This window comes from Rattus norvegicus, chromosome 6 (assembly GCF_021556685.1).
Source record: "Rattus norvegicus strain SHRSP/BbbUtx chromosome 6, alternate assembly SHRSP_T2T, whole genome shotgun sequence".
In the NCBI taxonomy this organism is placed as follows: Eukaryota; Metazoa; Chordata; class Mammalia; order Rodentia; family Muridae; genus Rattus; species Rattus norvegicus.
Window position 1 is genome coordinate 49196793 of NC_141539.1, and position 20511 is coordinate 49217303.

A 20511-nucleotide genomic window follows, 5' to 3' on the forward strand; every position below is an offset into this window, starting at 1 on the left:
TTTCTCAGTTAAGATTCCCTCTTCCCAGGTATGTCTAGGTTTATGTCAAAACCTATGTTGATGTGAAAACCTAGGTTTATGTTATGATAAAAACCAGCACACACCCCAAATTATCAATGCATGTTATCCCCAACCCCTGGTATCAAGTATCGATGAGGTAGTTTTACAAGGACCCTGAAGTCTGAGGTAGACGTGGAGATGCTCCACCTGTGGCATGAAAGTTGTGTTAGAGAAGAGAGAAGTCCATTCAGGACAGGAAACTATTCTGAGCACAGAACACGAAAGCCTACTCTGCAGCTGCTTAACATAGAAACTCACTCCCTGCCCCTGAGCCACCCTACTTAGCCTTTCCCCACCTGGTGAACCAATGCCAGGATGCTCGCCTACCCTGCTCATTGGTTCTCTCATCTGTGTACCTCTCTGATCCTAGAAAAGGTGCCCAACCCCTGAATGGGAGGATGTAGGGTGAGGGTAACCAGCTGACTCTTGGACCCCGATTCCGTTTGGCAGGACAATGTGACTCTGGCTGTTCATACTCATCATTCTCCCTCTGATGTGCTCCTATACAAAGGTGCCTAATCTCAGGAACTATACGCTAGCATTTTCTCCAACCAGAGCCAGCTGACTCCACAGAGTAAGACAGACTGTGTTTCTTCAAACTCTGCCAAGCCTACAAGCAATTAGGTACACAGCCCTGCTGTACGTCAAGACTACTCACAGCAGCAGAACTGGATCAATAAACAGAACCACAGTGTCTGGTGAGGACAAAAAAATATGTTTAAACACCAGATGACGGAAGAGGCGAGAAGCTTCCAATATGGAGAAGAAGGAAACCAAGGCAGTGGGAGGAGCCTAGGTGGCTGCAGAGAGAGGAGGCGCAAGCCAAGGCTGTGTTTTGAAGCCTTTAGCATGGAGGGTATTTAATCTCCACATTCACGGGAATGTTCTGACTCTCCCCCTGAATGGTTCGCCCTACCTGCTTGGTCTTGAGGTTTAGAGAAACTAGCTAGTTTAGAGATCTGAGACAGGTTCCAGTCCCTTGGCTGAACCAATCAATGAACCTATCTTAGCTAACCCAGGAGTCAGATCCTACAGCAGGGTCTTTTTTTGGAGAAGGACTTGTACTTTTGATCTAGAGTTACTGATAACACCCCTCCTCCTCTTCTAGAGATACTGTGACAAAGAAATGACCACTGAAGTCACCCATCTGTTAGAGACCATTTTAGGATGAAGGAAAAAGAATCCGGTCCTTGTATAAGCCACAGATAAGAGTGTGAGCACTTCTTCTAGGCTCTGCCCCACAGATATCTGGCAACAGTGTGCTTGACTCACTATAAAAGCAAACCCCTCCTCACTCTCTTGCTCTTCTTAATCCCTTCCTCTCTTCCCTCCCTGTCCCTTCTCTTCCCATTCTCCCCCGTCTTCTACTACAATACTCTCTCTCTCTCTCCCTCTCTCTCTCTCTCTCTCTCTCTCTCTCTCGCCCCCTCCCTCCGTCTTCCCCCCTTCTCTCTCCTATTCAACTCCCCTCCCCATATCCTAAATAAACTCTATCCTATGCCACATCATCCATCATGTGGCTGGTCCCTCAGTGGGAAGGGATGGCCCAGCATGGGCCAACAGAGGCACCCCCTTCCCCCGCACCAAACCACACCTCCACCAAACATATCCCTGGCTTCTTTTTCTTTCTTATAAAACACAGCAACGAGTAGCTGGTATGCACCACAGAGACTCGGGTGAGAATGGGAAGGTGCTGGCAGTGACAGAAAAGAGACAAAGCTGGTAAGTCTTGGTGATCAGAGACAGCCCAGGTTCCTAGCTGTGGAGACCACAGAAGGTAAGGAGTCAAACCTATCACTCCACAGCTGGGCAGTGATTCACAGTCCTCACACAACAGCGAGTTACAGGGGCCATTCTGAACCACACAACCTTGTGGGCCAACATCTTCCTTCTCTGGATCAAATGTTACTAATCCCTGTGCAGCTGTCTAGAAGCACGACACCTTCTTCCAGTGTGACACACTTGTCTTGCTTTCCCGTCTGTCTGATCAAGAGCCCTAGCTTCTCTACGGCTTGTCCGTGCTGGTGTGACCCCAGGGACCCCAGCAGAGGAGGTGATGTACAACTGGCTTGGCATATTGGCACTTCTTAGCCTTCTCTGCCAACATATGGGCGCCCCTATTGCTTCTACCCCCAGAGCTGCAAACAAGATGCTTATCTTCAACATCCACAGCCACAGGGGAGAAAGTCACAGCTTCCACAGAATTACACTGCTCCTTGGTACTGCTGGCCTGGCTTCCTTGAGAAAGTGGTGGCCGCATCTCACATCCCTTGGAGCCTTTGGCACCTGTTAGGGTTGTTTGTTTGTTTTACAAGAATCCTCTAGACATGGAAACAAAAACAACAATGAAATGAAAGGTTTGGCACGAAGGCAGGAAGCAGGGTGTTTCAGGAGGAAAGAGCATACTGCCGCTCTGACAGCTCCAGGTGACTGGAGAGAAGCGGATGCACCCAAAGGCAATCAGAATAGATGGGCGTTAGGGACTGGTGGGAACTGTAATAATGCCCCTTTCGGCAATAGGGAAGCACTCTGCAGAAAGCTAATTTTTTTTAAGCCCAACTTGACAAGCCCTAGTCCTAGCTCATGCACTGGCTGAAATCTGAGCCTTGTTCAGTGCATTAATCAGATGGAGAGAGTAAGTCCATCTTTTTCTAGTCTCCAGCCTCCCCAGTCCTCCCCTTCCTTCTGAAAACATCAAAAGCAATTTCCTCCCTAGCAGGTTGATGTTAGTTTTTCCTGGGGCTTTAATGAGGCACCTGTCTTTGAATGTGAGCTCCAGGTTCAAGATCAAATCACTTTGGTTCATGTCCTGAGCCTTTATTGATTAGCTATTATGAGTCTTGCACTAAGCTACCCGTTGAGGGGATACATAATGAACCACAAAGTCTCCTTGCTTCTGAGCCTAGGGCCAGCTGGGTATGAGGTGCTGTGGGCTTCAGGCTCAGGCTCCTGGATCTGAAGGCCTAAATGAAACAGGGTGCAGGCCCTGGGCAGGAGAGTGAAGTCCCTCAGGGCAGGGAGGTAGGAAAACTTGCGGCCAAGTTCTCATCTCAGTTCCACAGGCAACTGCCCAACTCTGCGGTCAGAATGGCTTTCAAAATCAGAAGTGATCGGTTCATTTGTTTGTTTGTTTCAAAGAACAGTCTAAAGAGAGTTCCCTCCCCACTTCTGTACCTTTGAAAGCAACTGCAGTGTTTCATTTTGACATTCAGCCTTATTGATATCTAACTGACAAACACAAACAGCGTGTTTAAGGCGACTGAGGTGATGTTTTCATGCGCGCGCGTGTTTGTGTGTGTGTGTGTGTGTGTGTGTGTGTGTGTGTGTGTGAATTCCTATATGTGAACATGGGTGTGTGCAGAGGACAACCTCAGATGCAGACCCTCACCTTCCATTTTGCCTCAGACATGGAGCCTTCACTGTTATTCCTCCGTGGAAGCCAGGCTGGGTGGCCCATGAGTTTCTAGGGACCCTCCTGTCGCCACCTCCCACCTCCTGGTAGGGACACTCAGATTGCATAGGTTCATGCTATGCCCTTGGGTTTGTGTGGGTTCCGATAACCTGAACTCAGGCATTCACATTTGGAAGGCCCTGCCCGTAATGAGCCAGTTCCCCAGACCCGACGGCAAACATTCTGAAGTAATCAATAAAGCGCGTATCGTGTCCTTTTGACCTTGGGTTTACTGCGGTAGCTGCTCGTATTTGCCTAAGCTGAGAGAGCACACCTGCACACTCTGTACAGCATGCTAACCCACCCGTCACGTCGTCACACAACCGCGCTCGGCCGCACCCTCTGATCAACACCGCCTTGTCCTATCTACTCCATCTATGTTTCCTTCTGTGCCGGGCGTGGAGGATCGGAAAAAATGAGTAAATATTATTTTTTCAGTTTTTAAAACACTTTTTTTCTGTTAAGTTTTTGTTGTTGTTTTCTTTTATGATGGATAAAAATTCTAAGTTTTGGACTAGAGAGATGGCTCAGCTGTTAAGAGTACTTGCTTTTCTTCCCAGAACCCACATCACTGGCTTACATTGCCCATAACTCCAGCCCTAAAGGATCTGATGCCTTCTTCTGGCCTACATTAATACGCATGCATGCACGCACGCACGCACACTCTTAGAGAGAAAGAGAGCAGATACACATACATCTACACACACAAAAATGAAACAAAAAAGAAAAATTCATGTCTGAATTAGACTCAAACCCAAACTTCTCAAGTCAGCAATCTCTACACTCATACTGAGAACAGGTCACTGGCCTCGAGAGATTCTGGGTGCAGTGTAAGAAAATTAGGCCTCCAGCAGTAGACATAGTCATGCCGCATCCAGCAGGGAGAAATAACACTAATGATGGCTATGTATCCTCCCTACGCACGATGGTTCTCAGGTTAGCCCAGCCACAGTGTCAAATGTGGACTCATCAATAAACTGAAAACGAGGTGTGGGAAAGCCCTCCTGTCTGGCAAGAAGAATGTGTGCTGTGTTGGGCATTTTCCTTGTCCCAGCAGATACTACAATCCCTCTTAAGAGATAGCTTGTGTGCCACCAGCAACTGTCATGCAAAACTTCTACTCCAGCCACCTGCCTGACTTACAGAGGAATTCTTCCCATATGTGTGGGAGTCTGGGTATACACTTAGGCTCCCACCACCTTTAGTCCCAAGGGAGGCTTGGTATGTCTGGAAGTGAGAGCAACAAGTTCCTTGAATATGGCTCGAGGCAAGTGACCAACCAGGGTACAGAAGATACACTGGCACTGGGCAATGGTTGTCATCTGCTCCGCTGGGTACTCCCCGAGGCACAGCTTGCAGGACACCAGGGGGTCGAGGGCCAGGTCCCAGGTGGGCCGATATCTTGCAGTGGTCATCGCAGAACAGTCTGAAATGAGAGACATACACACTCAGGTCCTCCTCCTGTGGCTTCCATAGAAACACGGCGAGAATTCCATCTCCCGGTTATGGTGGGATGGCGTTAGGGAGGGGACAGCAAGTGGCTGTGGATGGAGACCAGTTCCTCTGAGGAGGTTTTTCCAGGGATTCTTGTCTCAGGTATGAGGGTGGCTATTTTACATTCTGGTGTTAAACCTCAAGATTGAAACAGACCACACCCACCCATCCTTAAGCCTCCGAGATGCATTTGATAGGAGTGTGTTGGTGACGTTTAGCAAGCACGGAAGGCTGGCTAAGATACTTCCTTCTTCTGTTTGACACGAAACATCTGAGGGAAAGGACCTAATGAAGCCCATCTCTCAGGCCCTTCTCATCCTCACAAGAGACACAGCTTCCCCAGTGGACAACCAGTAACACCTCCATCCCCGTGTGCTGCTTAAGAAACCCCATTTTCAAGAACATTCGGCTCTGGACAGCGATGCTCTTTGACAGTCAGGTTCACTTAAGGAAATCAAATGCATACAACCATCCTTCAGCGATGCTCACTCCCAACCCCCAGGACTTGCCCTGCCACATCCCAAGAGGCCTATGGCTGATTCTCCTGCTCATCTGTGTTTGCCTGCTACACACCGGCTATGCTGCTTTACCCCTGCTCGCTGCGTGAACATCCAAGGTGAGCGACACAGCCGAGGGGACCACGGAGAAAGGGAAGAGGTAGACCTTCAAGCTCCCAGGTCTAAGCATCCTCTCCAAGATCGCCCTTTTGTTGCATAAACAAATCCTTGCATTGGAACACCTTACTTCTCACTCTGAGCCCTTGCCACTTGATTTTAAGTACCATGTACTTACCGGGTACACAGGACACTTAAGTCCATGTGTGCTTTGTGATTCTAGTAGCCTGCTGCCCAAAGCCATGCTAGGAACCATTCACAGGAGCAACATGGCTTTATCACTCTAAGACTGTAGTTCTCAACCTTCCTAACAGTGTAACCCTTTAATACAGTTACTTATGTTGTGATTGCCAACCACTTTGGACTAAATAGCACTCGGTTAAGATTTCAGAGAAGATCTCTAGCGCCTGAACACTCAGCTCTTCCCCCTTGCCTCATCTTAAGATGAACACCGACACACAGGAGTGGTACATACTGTTCTTCATCTAAATCTCATTCTGAGTGAAGCGGGCAGACAACAGTGTCTGGATCCCCCATGTGAGAGCAGACAGCAGAGTTCTGTATCCACTGATCTCCTCATTACAGCACAGGGTTGTACTCATAGTGACACAGACATATGCAGGGTGTAAAAGGAGAGACCTCTGACACCACTCTCAGCAAACACCACATCCAGCATCCAGAAATACTCAAAGCCACTTGAGGGAATTTAAGAGGGTAACCAGACCCTCTCTGGTAACACCTTCAAAGCCACAGCCAGAGGAGTATCTCCAGGGTGGTAACCCCAAGTTCTGTCTGGTTTCAAAGATGACCATTCACAGGATCACATCAGGAAGAAGAGAACACTTAGCATTTCTCACCAGAAACATGATTCCGAGCAACCTTGCAGGGGCGGGACCCTCTGTGTTTTGTGTTAGGACAGAACTAATGTTTCCAAACCATCGCCCATCAATGGTAACATGAAGATCCTCAACCCCTGTGGGCTTCAGTCTGCACATGTGTGCAAAGGGGTTGACAAGCCCAATTCATGGAAGGATGGGATGAGGAGGGATCATACAGACGGCCTCCTCCTTCCCCTGTGATGTCTCATGACAACATGGCTTTATCACCCTAAGTCTGTAGTTCTCAACCTTCCTAACCATGCAACCCTTTAATACAGTAACTTACGTTGTGATTGCCAACCACGAAATTATTTCATTGCTACTTCACAACTGTAATTTTGCTACTGTTATGAATTATAATGTAAATGTATGATATACAGTACATCTGATATGTGACCCCCAAAGGGGTCATCATATAGGTTGAGAGCTGCTGATCTAAAGAATCCCATGATCCCCCCATATTCTGCAGTTAGCGTTAGATCCACAGTCTAAACGTTCTTCGCCTTTCCTTATGTCCTGTCAGTCAAGGCCCATTGGTGCCTGTGTGCAAGCATTCAATAGACAAACTGCTAGCTGAATTCCATACCCAATACCACTGAGAGAGAAGGCATCTGGGATTCAAAAGAAGCCAGCACAAATTGCACACATATGAGACAGATAAGACACAGTGACCAGTGGTGTGGGAACATGAAAATAAAAAGTAGAGATTTAGACACATGGGGAGACCTGACCCCAGGAGCAGAGCTCAGGGAGACAAGGGCGTGGTCATGGGACTCTGGAATCATTCAGGAGTAAGAGCTACCAACCTGCATTCATGACAGGGAGTGGGAGGCAGCAAGGGTGGACCAGCAGCTTCCTGGGGCAGTTAACGGCTGCAATTAACTTACTCTGCACCAAGTATATTTTCTATTGTTATAAAGGACACGTTGACATAGGTAAAATGACTTTACATAGATAAAATGGAGACTTTAAAATAATTTAAACATGCGCCCTGATGTAGTCAATACTGACAGGAGAGCACAAGAGGATCTCAGAGTTTCTCAGCCTTCTGAGGTGCAAGGGGACACTAGCATTATGAGCCTCCTCTACCCTGTACAGTCACTACACATGTGGAATTGCAGAGCGAGAAGAGAGAGAACACCAGTTTGGTAAGCAAGAGTCATTAACAGGTGAAAGAACTTGCTAGGGCATGTTCATATAGGGCATATCCGGGTAACTCTAGATTTATTTTTAGATGCCAATGAACCCCAACATGGGTTTTCTGAGGTCCTAAGATCAAGACCATGGTTTGCTGTTTGCGTGAGGTTTATAGTTCTATGCGTCTTTTCCTATTTAAATCTCTAATTTTTTTCAAGTATATACTTTTCGCCCTACAAAGTGCCTATATTTAAGAATGGTCACTAGTCCTAAGGGGTTCATAAGCCTTAAAAACACTCGGTCAAGCGGAAGGCTGATAAGGCTTCATACTCAAGATTGGAAATGTCCCCAGGGGGCAGCCTCTGCTAAGTGATTTCTTGATCCTGGAGGGTAGAATATGGGGAACAGTTGTTGCCGACAATGTCATACAGACACTGGGTCCATATTTTGCAGGGCACTATGCCAGGGAAAGGAGGACGGGATCAAATGGGCCTGGTTTCAATCATCTGCCACATAGTTAGGCAATGTTGGAAGGCCAAGGGAACCTCCTACCGTTTGTGTCTGTAAAACCCATGTACAGTCACGGCACATGTTGAATTGCAGAGGAAGAAGACAGATGATGCTAGCTTGGTAAGCGAGAGTCATTAAAACCAGTCAGGTGAGAGAACTTGCCAAATACCACACCAAGACTGCAAGGGGAAGAAAAGACATCTGCAAAGCCCAGACAGGCCAAAGAAACTTCCAGGACATTCAGTACAATAACTGGAATGTTTGCATGGTACAAACACCAAAACTTTGGTGATGAGCTGTACAAGATGGCCGAAGATGGGACAGCAGCCTATAGTGGGTTACACAGTGCAGACAAATGGAGCTTAACTGAATCCACACAGTCCTGAGTCCTCAATCTAACACTCTCCATAGGCTCTGGCCTGTGCAAGAGCAATTTCCTGCTTCCTCCACAGCCTGTCTCAGGCCACTGCTCTATCCCATCTTACTGATTCCCAAGACTTGTCTCCCCCCAGCTTCAGCACCTCACTCCCCTTCCTGTTTATACAGTCTCCTTCAGAGCAGCTGGGAGGGCTGGACCTGTATGGCTTCCTTTCTCTCCTTCCATGCTTTCCGTTTGATGCCCGCTAGACAATGAGTCTTTCCATTGCACTGGGCAAGGGACAGGTCAGCCCCGTCCTTACCTCTGTCCCTGCTCTGCACCTGCCCTGTCACCAAAGCAACTTCAAAGGCAGGATAGATTCCCACTTCATGGGCCACTTCTGTATTGTTTCTTGTGAAGTCTTTGAACTGTGCACAAAATCGTGTTTCCAATACTGACGACAACAACAACAAGACATGTAAGAAAATGACTATATTGTATGAGATCCCACCAGGGCCTTTACACACACACACACACACACACACACACACACACACACACACACACACACACACTGGCCTGAATATGATTCTGCAAGCACTGTGCAGCTGCAGACTTACAATAGGGATTTGCTAAGAGAATCACAATGCACCATGGAAAAAATTGTTTTCCTAATGTGAATGTCAAGTCCTGGGAAACAACAAACTATTTTAAGGGTGTGTGGTCAACTACAATTATGATTCAAGTAATTCAAAATGTTTGTAGGGCAAGATATTTATCACGCTCAACTGAAGATACACAGAGGGCTGTGCACTGGTATGAGAGGACTGGATTCAAGGACAGGAAATGGTTGAAGGAGAAAATGTCTAACCATTGAACACTTCATAGGAGGCTGGCAGGGTTATCTGTCAGAATCATCTCATCTCCATGCCTTTCCACCCAAACATCTTCAACGCAAAGCTAGGGAAGGGAAGGAAAAGGACACCATTGCCTTCTCAAACAAATCCCTGCTCTTGAGAATCCTCCCCAGGTTTCTTCACAATCAAGCTCCCTTGCCATCCTCCATTATCCCCTAGGCTGTAGCTGCCCATGCTCAGCTTCTGTGCCGGGTGATCTATGGAATCCCTGTAAAATCTCAAAGTCATTGGCTATCTCCTCTTTTCTTTCTCTGCTATGTGACCCATGATGCCCTTTACTCTCTGGAACTGCAGCGGCAGCAGCGGCGGCAGCAGCGGCAGCAGCAGCGGCAGCAGCAGCGGCAGCAGCAGCAGCAGCAGCGGCAGCAGCAGCAGCAGCAGCGGCAGCAGCAGCAGCAGCAGCGGCAGCAGTAGCCGCCACAGTCCCTGAGAACCTGTTGGATCAATTTGACAGGATCTACAATCCCCAATAGACACACTCTGGGCAGCCTGTGAGTGATTATCTAAATTAGGTTAAAAGGGTAAGAAGAGACGCTAACCGTGGGCGGTGCCACCCCATGAACTCCGGTTCTGGATTGGATATAAAGGAGCGAGTACCAGCTTCCATCCTGTATCCTGACTGTGGATACAATGTGACCAACCACTCAGATGCCATGACTTCACCACCATCAAAGGTTGCACCCTCAAACTGTGAGCCAAAAGATACTTTCTTCCCTAAGTGGTTTTTGTCAGGTATTTTGTTAAAACAAGGCAGTTAACTAATACGACCTGTTAGCTGCAATTTCTAACCCAGACATGCTAAACCAGAAACTCAAGAATGCAGCCACAGAAGGCAGCTGTGTTTTCAGGGGCTTTTCAGGGAGATAGGGATTCACCACAGCTCCTGCACACCTCTAGTTAGCATCATTTAATGCTGGAGTCCCCACTCATATCCACATGACTCAAGGTCCGTGTAGGCTCAAGATTCCAGGCACTGAACTGAACTATACAGGGTCATTTTCAACCATTCTTTACTAGAACTTTCTTGTTCCACAATACCTATCAGTTTTTCTCCTTACCTTCAAGTGAGATTATGCAACGGTCAGTGTTGTGATCCAGCCTTCTAGACGGGGCTCTCTGTAGGCAGCTAGTCCATAATTATAATAATCAAAGATATAAGAGACAATGGGAACTGCGGAGATGGCTTAGTGGGTAAGAGCATGTGCTGCTCAAGTCCCCAACACCTACATAAAAGGCTGTGTCCACCTGTAACCCCAGCACTGGTGGTGGGGGACACTGGGGCTTACTGGGCAGCCAGCCTCTGACAGAAAAGCAGGAACTAAAACAGCTACATCAATTCTAACATGTGAAAGAAGCCAGTTTTCAGGGTAGAAGCCTTTCCTTCCAGTGACATCATCTGAGGAACAGAGCATGCATGGTCCAAAAAGCTATGACCTACTGTGTATGGGTGAGGGAGGGGTACAAAAGACAATGTATTGCCACCAGGATACTTTGGAAGTACTTTTCTTAGCTTACCAGGAAACCCCACTTTTAGGGGTGCTTTTTTCTTTCACTTTGTTTTGTTTTGTTTTGTTTCTAGACAGTTTCTCTGTATAGTCCTGGCTGTTCTGGAACTAGTTCTCCAGACCAGGCTGGTCTGGAACTCAGAGATCCACCCACCTCTGCACCCCCAAAGCTGGGATTAAAGGTGTGCGCCACCACCGCCTGGCATGGTTTTCTTTTTCTTAATAAGCTGTTTCTTTTCCATGCTAACATAAATAACATGTCTTTCTCTGAGCCTCTTCTCAGAATCTTCTCTTAAATTCTAATGACATTGGCCTTTGCTTTCTCTTGACTCCATTATTAAATTAGCTTATTAATGAGACTAAGAAACCCCAAAAGGAAACCTCCACTTCCCTGGTAACAAACTTGGTCATAAAATGGGGAACTCTGGGTTCAGTGAGAGACCCTGACTCAAGGGAATGGGGTAGGGAATGGCAGATCGGGATACCCCACGGTCCCCTGTGGCCTCTGCCTGTGAGCATGTGGCTACTTAAGACACTGCTAATCCTTCTCAGCCATCACTTGTTTATCTGCACTGTCTTCAAAGCACCCCTGTGGGTAGGAGGCTTAGGGGCAAAGGCCCTAGAAATCCTGGGATAATAGAACAGCACTGGAGGTTTAAGTAGGGACTCATGCTCAGCGTCCTACAGCAGCAGAGGAAAACATTGGTAGGCCTGTGCTGGCACGCACACTATTTAGTACGTGTGTGTGCACCCTTCCGTGCACGTCAGCTGAGAGGACACAGAATGAATGCACTCTGCATTAAAATGCATGCCGTGCCAAGATCCTTAGTCCAATAACGTGTTCCAGTTGAAGGAACCCGCATGCACAGGGTAAGCGGCTGATTCAAACAGGGTTCTTGAGAAGCATGGGAAACCCCACAGTGCCCCAAAGCAAGGACATGCTCAAAGCAATCCACTCCCATTGGCAATGTGCAAAGACACACAAAAGTTGAGAGACTGTGCAAAAAGCTTAGTGCCCTGAGCAGGGGTACGGACTGTGACCCCCCCAAATACAAAAGTAATATCCTTGCAATCATCAAAAACAAAACAAACAAACAAACAAATCAGAAAAGATCAGTAAATGACGGGAAGCTGACACAAATTTCAAGTTAGCATGACAGTTCGCACCAGCGATACCAGTTTCTGGAAGCAGAGTCAGGAGGACAGTGACTTCCAGACCAGGCTACACAAGGGAGACCCTGTCGCAAAATAAAAAAGAGAAAAGGCACGTATCTTGTGTGAGAAAGTTCTGCTGGCCTCTGTAGCTACTTCCCCCGGGGAGATGGAGTACAAGTCAGACTCTGTGGTGGGCTGCACACAGGGACTGTGTCCGGGAGCACAGAGAGGAGGGTGCCAGGGTGATGTCACACTGTCTCTGGTGGAGGCACACTGTGGGTGTCACAGTGGTCAGGCCAGTTGACACTGTGCACTCTGGGTTGGGTGAGATTGACACTTCAGGTTGCGGCCATGTCCTTAAACCTGCGCACCCAGTTTTATAGTGGGAAGAACACTGTGCAAATAGTGGCTCGGGAATATTCTAAAGAATGCTGGACAATGATCCTCAAGACTGCCAGGGTCTTCCTTGAAGCCATGCGTATGAGTATGTGTGACATTGATACTGGAAGGTAAGGTGAAATTCTGGGTAAAAATGAAGGAAGTCTGAATAAAGCAAAGGATTTAGTGAAGAATGCATAAGTTTGTTGACTCAGTGTGTCACCAGAGGAGCTCTGTGCGTGTGTGTGTGTGTGTGTGTGTGTGTGGTGTGTGTGTATGTGTGTGTGTGTGTGTGTGTGTGTGTGTGTGTGTGTGTGTGTGTCGTGGAGCCTTCTGGTCTACCTGTGACCTTTTCTTACTAAATCCAAACCTACAAATCTCAACCTAAGCTGCACCATTGAATTATTTTTTTGAAAGCCTCACCCCCTCCCACCCCAGATATGTAGGCTCAAAAGAAAAGAATGACATTCTAAGTTAAGGTTTTCCCAAGATGCCACTAAAATCAAAAAAAAAAAAAAATCTAGAGTAAAAGTTTACAGGCATCTCAGTGAATCCATAACGACCTCATTCATTAAGGTTTTGATTAGCTAATGAATAATGAATGATAAATCTAAGAAGGACCTGTGTTGGGGATGAACTGGATCATGAAGTTCCTTCTGTAGGAAGACAGCTCAGCAATACGGCTTGGCACCATAAAACCATCCCTAAATTAAAGTGCTGCAGTGGGAGGACCAGGCAGACTGAGGAGCAAAGGACCAAAGAGGGAGCCTGCTACCTGCCTCTCTTGTCACATGGTTCAGGGCTGGACAGAGACCCTCCACTAAAAGGCCAGCCGGTGCCCTGGAGTTTCCCAGAAGCTCCAGGAGTTTGAACCTTTAATGCACACCTGTCCAGGTGAGGTCACAGGCCAATCATTAGGAATTCAAGGACAGGAACAGTGGCTGAACATCAACATGACTGGAAGGCTGGATGGGATGTACGCTGATAAGCAGACACAGAACCACAGGCAGGGTGGCCTCAAGCTTTTCTCAGCACAAAGCCAGAACTTCCTTCCACTCGAGTGCTCAGGGATTCACACTTACATCATCAGCACCACAGAAAGAAATGTCCACATGGATGTCCACATTGCTTCGAGAGCTCCTGTTGCCCACAGGTGAAAACAAACAAGCAAGCAAGCAAACAAGCAGACAAAATATTACAGACACACACACACACACTCACACACATACACACACAGACAGACACACACACACACAGACACAGACACACAGAGACACAGATTCACACACAGACACACACACAGGCACACCCACACAGACAAACACACAGAGACACTCACACACACAGACAGAACACACACACACTCCCACACACACAGACAGACACACACACATACACAGACACACACACACAGACACACACAGACACACACACGAAGACACACACAGACACATACTCACACACATACACAGAGACACTCACACACACACAGAGACACACACACAGAGACACACACACAGACACAGACACAGACACACACAGACAGACACATACACATACACAGACACAGACACACACACAGACACACAGACACACAGACACACACACAGACAGACACACACACATACACAGACACACAACGACACACACACACATACACACACAGACAGACACACACACATACACAGACACAGACACACACACAGACACACACATACACAGACACAGACACACACACAGACACACACACATACACAGACACAGACACACACACAGACACACACACATACACAGACACAGACACCACACAGACACACACACACACAGACACACACACAGACAGACACACACACATACACAGACACACAGAGACACTCACACACACACACAGACACACACAGACAGACACACACATACACAGACACACAGAGACACTCACACACACACATACACACACAGACAGACACACACACATACACAGACACAGACACACACACAGACACACACAGACACACACACAGTCACACAGACACTCACACATACACACAGACACACACACTCACACACACAGAGACACTCACACACAGACACACACAGAGACACTCACACACACACAGACACACTCACACACACAGAGACACTCACACACACAGACACACACACACTCTCACACATACACACTCACACACACTCTCACACACACTCTCACACACAGACACACACACACACACACACACACACACACACACACAAAGAAAGAAACCCTGCTGAGACCCTCTTTGGAGATATGTTCAACATCAGCAGCCTGGGGATCCAGCAGACCATCATGAGGAAGTTTCAGGGTGGCTAATCTTGACTTCTGAGCCGTAGACTGAGAGACCCGTAGGTTAGGAAGAGACAGCTGAGTGTCTCTATGAGGGCAATTTCAGGTCTGATTAAACCATGGGATTCTGATCCACTTTTATACTCAAAATATAAACAGACCAATTGGAGATGGTGGCACACGGCTGGAAAGAGTGGATCACCGTAGCCTGTCCGCAGACAGTGAAATTATCTAGAAAAGCCTCAGGATGCAGAGTTTAAAAGAACAATAATAAATTTCATCAAAGAATTCAAGGAGGTTAAAGGCACAAACAGTAAAATTAAGGAAAAATAATGTCTGAGTGATCCCCAGCCCAACCCAACCACATCCCTGGCAAAACCCATAAAGCTTAAAAAAATAAAAATAAAAATCTGACAGAGACAATCATGTCTTGAGAGTGAAATTGAGCCAGAAGAAACACTGAACATATAAAATTATAAACACACACACACACACACACACACACACACACACACGGGGCTGGCGGTAACCATAGATTACAGAGAAGAATCTTAAGTCAATGGAATAGATCAGACCTTCAATAAGGCTACAGAAGAAAAAATCCCTAGTCTAAGGGAAGACACAGCCACATGATGAAAAAGGGATACAGAACACCAAACAGACAAGACCAGAGAAGAAAATCCCTGTGATATATCACTGAACACACTTTTTATACAGAATGGAAGAGAGTCTATTTGTCCTAGTTAGAGCTGCCATTGCTATGATGAAACACCATGACCAAAAACAACTGGGGAGGAAGTGATTTATTTGGCTTACACTTCCACAGCGCTGTTCATCATCAAAGAAAGCCAGGACAGAAACTCAAACAGGACAGGAAACTGGAGGCAGGAGTTGATGCAGAGGCCATGGAAAAATGGTGCTTACTGTCTTGCTCCCCATGGCTTGCTCAGCCTGCTTCCTTATAGAATCAAGACCACCAGCCCAGGTATGATACCAACCACAATGGGCTGGGCTCTCCCCCATCAATCACTAAGAAAATGTTCTACAGGTTTGCCTGTAGTGTAATCTTATGAAGGCTTGTTCAGTTGAGGCTCACTTGTCACTGATGATTCTAGCTGTGTCAAGTTGACATAAACTAGCCAGTATGGTATTGAAAGCTGCAAGAGAGAAAAAAAATGCAAGTACCATATAAAGAAAAACCCATCAGGGTCACAGGTGATTTCTCAGTGAAACCTGTTATAGCCAAAAGATGTCTTCCATGACACCCAGACTAGAGTAATATACCCAGCAAAACTGTCTGCTAAATAATTGAAGGAAAAAGAAATACCAGCATATGAACAGCCTAAACAATTATACACAACAAACTAAATCTAAAGATAATACAGGAAGGCATAATTAGAGAGGGGAGAGAAACACAAAAGAAGGGAGACTAAAATACCAGTAAGGACATCTGAAAATGTCATTCCATAACAATTCACTGCTTACAACCCCCCCCAAAAAACCTCTAATGCATGTAAGTATGTGTGTAAATATGTACACATAGTTTAAATGAAAATTACCAATCTTGGATGAGAATGCTCCCTCCAAAAGCGCAAACCACAAAGCAAAACCACCAACACCAGGCATGAGAAGCCTTCTTGAGTTGTTGGTAAGGATCGTCCAAGAGACATTGAAAACTTTACAATATCGCTGTTGCTCTTGGTTGCCTCCCCCCAAAAGTAGAAGCTTAAGTTTCAACGCTGAAGCCACCATGCACTTCAGACACAGGAGCTAGAGGTCCCTCCTTCCTAAGGACTAGGTACCAGGAGGTGCCTTGCAAGCTTCCAAAGGAGAGAAATAATAAATAGTCCTCTCAGCTATGACATCTGTGAATCACAACAACAACAACCACAGATGGTACAGTAACCCTAAGGGCCCAGTAGTGGTACACATACTTTTGCAGTAATCAACAACTCTCTGATTGGATATAAGATCCACACGACTTGAAGAAAATCTCATCTAACAGAGGAAGCCTAGATAACTACAAAGGGCTAATAAAGTCATGGATCTAGGAGCCTACAACCACTTCTTTACTAAACCAACATAATCCCCAATGTATATACCCCAAATATTTGTCTCCATGTTGACATATAAATGTAGTCTTCACAGCTTATCACAGAAACTTCTCTTTCTAACAGATAAAGACCATTACAAAAAAAAAAAATGACAGTCAAAATTCAGAGTTGTAGAGGGAGCCCAGTCCCAACAGATACATCTATAAATCAACTCCTAAAGCTAATGCTCAAAGGAGAGGGAGTGGAAAGACTGTCAAAGCCAGAGATCAGAGTTCAGCAAGTTTGCTGTGATACTATGTCTCTTGGTACTATTAGAACCTATACCCGTAAGTTCTCACCAACACGACTTCTTAAATATGAGCTGAACATGGACAATAACCATGGGTATGTCAAAGTGCCCAGGGGTAAGACCATCAGGCCTTAACCCTACCCCGAGAACTACCATCAATTTTAACTAAGGAATTCTGAGAACGGGAGAAACTATCCCTGAGGGTATAATTATACTAATTGCCTATCTGACACCAAATGGTCAGCCCTGAAAACCTATGCAAAAGTAACGTTATGCAGACTGAGTGGGTTATGTTTAGGAAGATGTCTCAGCATATAACATACACGCATGCGACAACAATTAATGGAGGGACCATGAATTTGAAGAGAACAGGGAGAACAAGGAGACGGGTGTGGTTTAGGGGAAGAACAGGGAAAGGAGAAATGACATCATTACATTATAATCTCAGAAAATGAAACAAAAAGATTTTAACGTTCAGTGTTGTTATCATCATGGCTTGCTTCCCGCAGAAGGCCAAGGGCAGCTGAGCTCTCTGAACTCCATCCAGGAACAAATGCAAAGGAAGACATAAAGGGCCTAGTATATCAACTTTTATGGTAATCAGATAAACATTATATTTGGCTACCGGAGAGCAACATTTTAAACATCGAGCACTGAATCATTACATTTTTTTTTTATGTTGAAGGGCTCTCTGAATTACCCCTGATTCCAGAGAGAATTTTCCAACCTCAAATGCTGGCAGACTCCCTAAGCAGTGACACCAAGCAACGTCAGTGTCAATCCTGTGTGTTTTGGAATAAACTCCCCTTGCTGTATTATTTCAGACCTGTGGAGGGACACTGTCACCTTCACCTTTGTTCTGCTTTATTTTCAGATAGTGGCCTATAAAGAAGAGAACGCAGGCACAGCTATGAGGAGCTCAGAGTGGCGGGATGTGGAGCACACTCAGCTACACAAAGAGTCATTTGTGAGGTGCAGAGGGGGGGATGTTTTCTCTTGTCATCTGCAGCTTTTGTGGTTCCTTTAATTTGGTGTTTGGGAGCCTGGTCTAGAACAGGCCTGCAGCCAACTCAGCATGGAGTACAATAGCTGTTTCCTTCAGGGTACAAACAGAAGCCTGCTTCCAGGGCAACAAGCCTGGGAAACTTGGGGATTTAGAGCTTGTCAGTCCTTTGATTGTGGAGATCAGAACTGAATGGAAGAGCAGAGTGGAGAACAGTTAGTCAGGGTGAGAGGGGACTCCCAGAAGTCCAGGAAAACTCATGTCTAACTCATGGTTGGGAGCTAGTGACCATGAGGCCCTGGAGCTGAGACTGTACCTTCTCAAGCCAGTGACCTCATGAGTAAGGAGGTGGTCTGGCTGGGGCACGGCTCAGGACTTCTCAAAGCTATAACCTTCTGAAAGATATGAAATACTCAGCCTCTGGCCTACCTGGAAACATATGACTCAGCTCCTCACAGAAAGAGGAACAGATCTCATAGGAAGAGGTGATGAATACAGGATATACTTTGCAAAGTTCAAACTCTGCTGACACCAACCAGAGTCCCAAGGTCTGAGCTGTGTTCTGTTTAGAACTGTAACCCAAGCCTCCTGAAAGTCCAACCTCCTTCACTACCGCACTCCTCACCTCTATGAGTGTGTGTGGAGTGTGTGTGTGTGTGTGTGTGTGTGTGTGTGTGTGTGTGTGTGTGTGTTTGCGACAAGATCTCATGCAGCCTAGGCTGGCTTGGGACTCGCTAATAGTTAAGAATGAGCCTGTGTGGGGTTAGGGATTTAGCTCAGTGGTAGAGCGCTTGTCTAGCAAGCACAAGGCCCTGGGTTCAGTCCCCAGCTCCGGGGGGGGGCGGGGGGGGGGGATGAACCTGTGAGACTGAATCCCTGGTCCTCTTGGCTGGTCTTCATCTCACATCTCTCTGGGATAGCAGGTTCGAACCACCACACCCAGCAATCCCTCTTGCTTTAATTCCTACATTCACATATGCATGCAATCAAGTATTAAGCAAAGGGTATTAGCATCTGGAAAGCCTGAAGCAGGATTGTAGATGAAGAATTACAAAAGCCAACCAGGCCAGTGTGCACCCTCAGGGCACAGTAGAAGGGAACTCTTTGCCTTCTCTAGTCAGAGAACCTGCCCAGCCAAATCTCATTATGAAGCCAAGGGCAGGGAGACAGCTGACGAAGTGGTTCCTAAGGAAACAAATGAGAAACCGGGCCCAAGGAAGTGCACCATTATTTTGTTACAGAGCACTGTCTGCCTACCTGACACAACTCTGCCAGAAAATTTAGAATTTAATCTGAGACCCTCACATGCCTGCTGCAGTAAATTACCCACCATGATGGACCTGAACCTTCTATATGCTGTGACCCTTTAATACAGTTCCTCGTGTTGTGGTAACCCCCAACCATAAAATTATTTCATTGCTAGCCCATAACTGTAATTTTGCTCCTGTTATGAATCATAATGCAAATGTCTGATACACGCAGGATATCTGATACGCTACGCCTGTGAAAGGGTCTTCTGACCCAAGGGGTTGGTGACCTACAGGTTAAGAACCACTGGACTAGACCATCACACTGTGACTCAAAATAAGCCTTGATAAGTTGGCTCGAGTAGGTGTTTTGTCACAGCCTGAGAAACTACTTAGTGTGGGGTGGGGGTGGGGCTTTCTGGCTCCCAGGAGATGACCATCCTGGTTCAGGAAGAGCAATCTCACCAGGGTGATGATGTCAACAAAGGTCTGCTGTTCCTAGAAGGTGGAGACAATGAGCGAAGCCTCCTAGGCACCACTCCAGAGGGCTGGAGCGGGATGTTGTAATTAAAAGCTGGCGGTTGGCAACCTGCTGGAAAAACCTCGGTTGTTCACATCTTCAGCCTTGGGAGAAGATCACCAGCTTTAGGAGGGCACTGGCAGTGATTAGCAGACTCCTGCAGAATCTGACCCAAGGGTGAGGGCAAAGGAGACAGACACAGAATGAAGGCATAGAAACGAAGCTTTATCTTGGTGTTGGGGATCCGTCGGCTGTTTGTTAACCCGAAGGAAAAACTGGTGCTTTGGGCAAAAAACAGTCCCCGTTATAATGTCACTTGATGGTCCCTTGTCACCCATGTGCTCAGGGCTCTGCGGAGGTCCAGAGGTGGGGAATATTCAAGATGACTACAACCACAAAGAATTGTGTGCTTTAATGCTTCTGTCCCCAAGCGTGTAGTAAGCATTTTACCACAAGAAATTGTGCTGAAGGGATGTTCTCCTGACCAGAACATCACAGGCATTAAATATTAGGCTAGCATCCCATCAATTTGTACAGCTTTTGCGCCAAGTTAAAACATGAAAGAGAAAACTGGAGTGAAACTAAAGATGAAACCATTCTCACATGTTCTACAGCAAA

General features: G+C 46.6%; 1 protein-coding gene across 3 annotated transcripts in view; it reads right to left on the reverse strand.

Annotated features, from left to right (window-relative positions):
• Window positions 1-20511, reverse strand: part of Rnf144a (ring finger protein 144A) — a 119703-nt gene that overhangs the window by 37412 nt on the left and 61780 nt on the right. Inside the window, exons 1-2 of one of the 3 annotated variants that reach the window (XM_087554263.1) lie at window positions 10478-12282; window positions 4792-4937 (exon numbers count right to left, since the gene is read on the reverse strand). The exons of 1 other annotated variant lie outside the window; for it this stretch is intronic. In XM_087554263.1, coding sequence (XP_087410389.1) covers window positions 4792-4926 — 135 coding nt within the window. In that variant the 5' untranslated portion in view covers window positions 4927-4937; window positions 10478-12282. Of the gene's footprint in view, window positions 1-4791; window positions 4938-10477; window positions 12283-20511 lie in introns of those variants that run through there. One more of the 3 variants, NM_001082410.1, reaches the window with a different exon arrangement.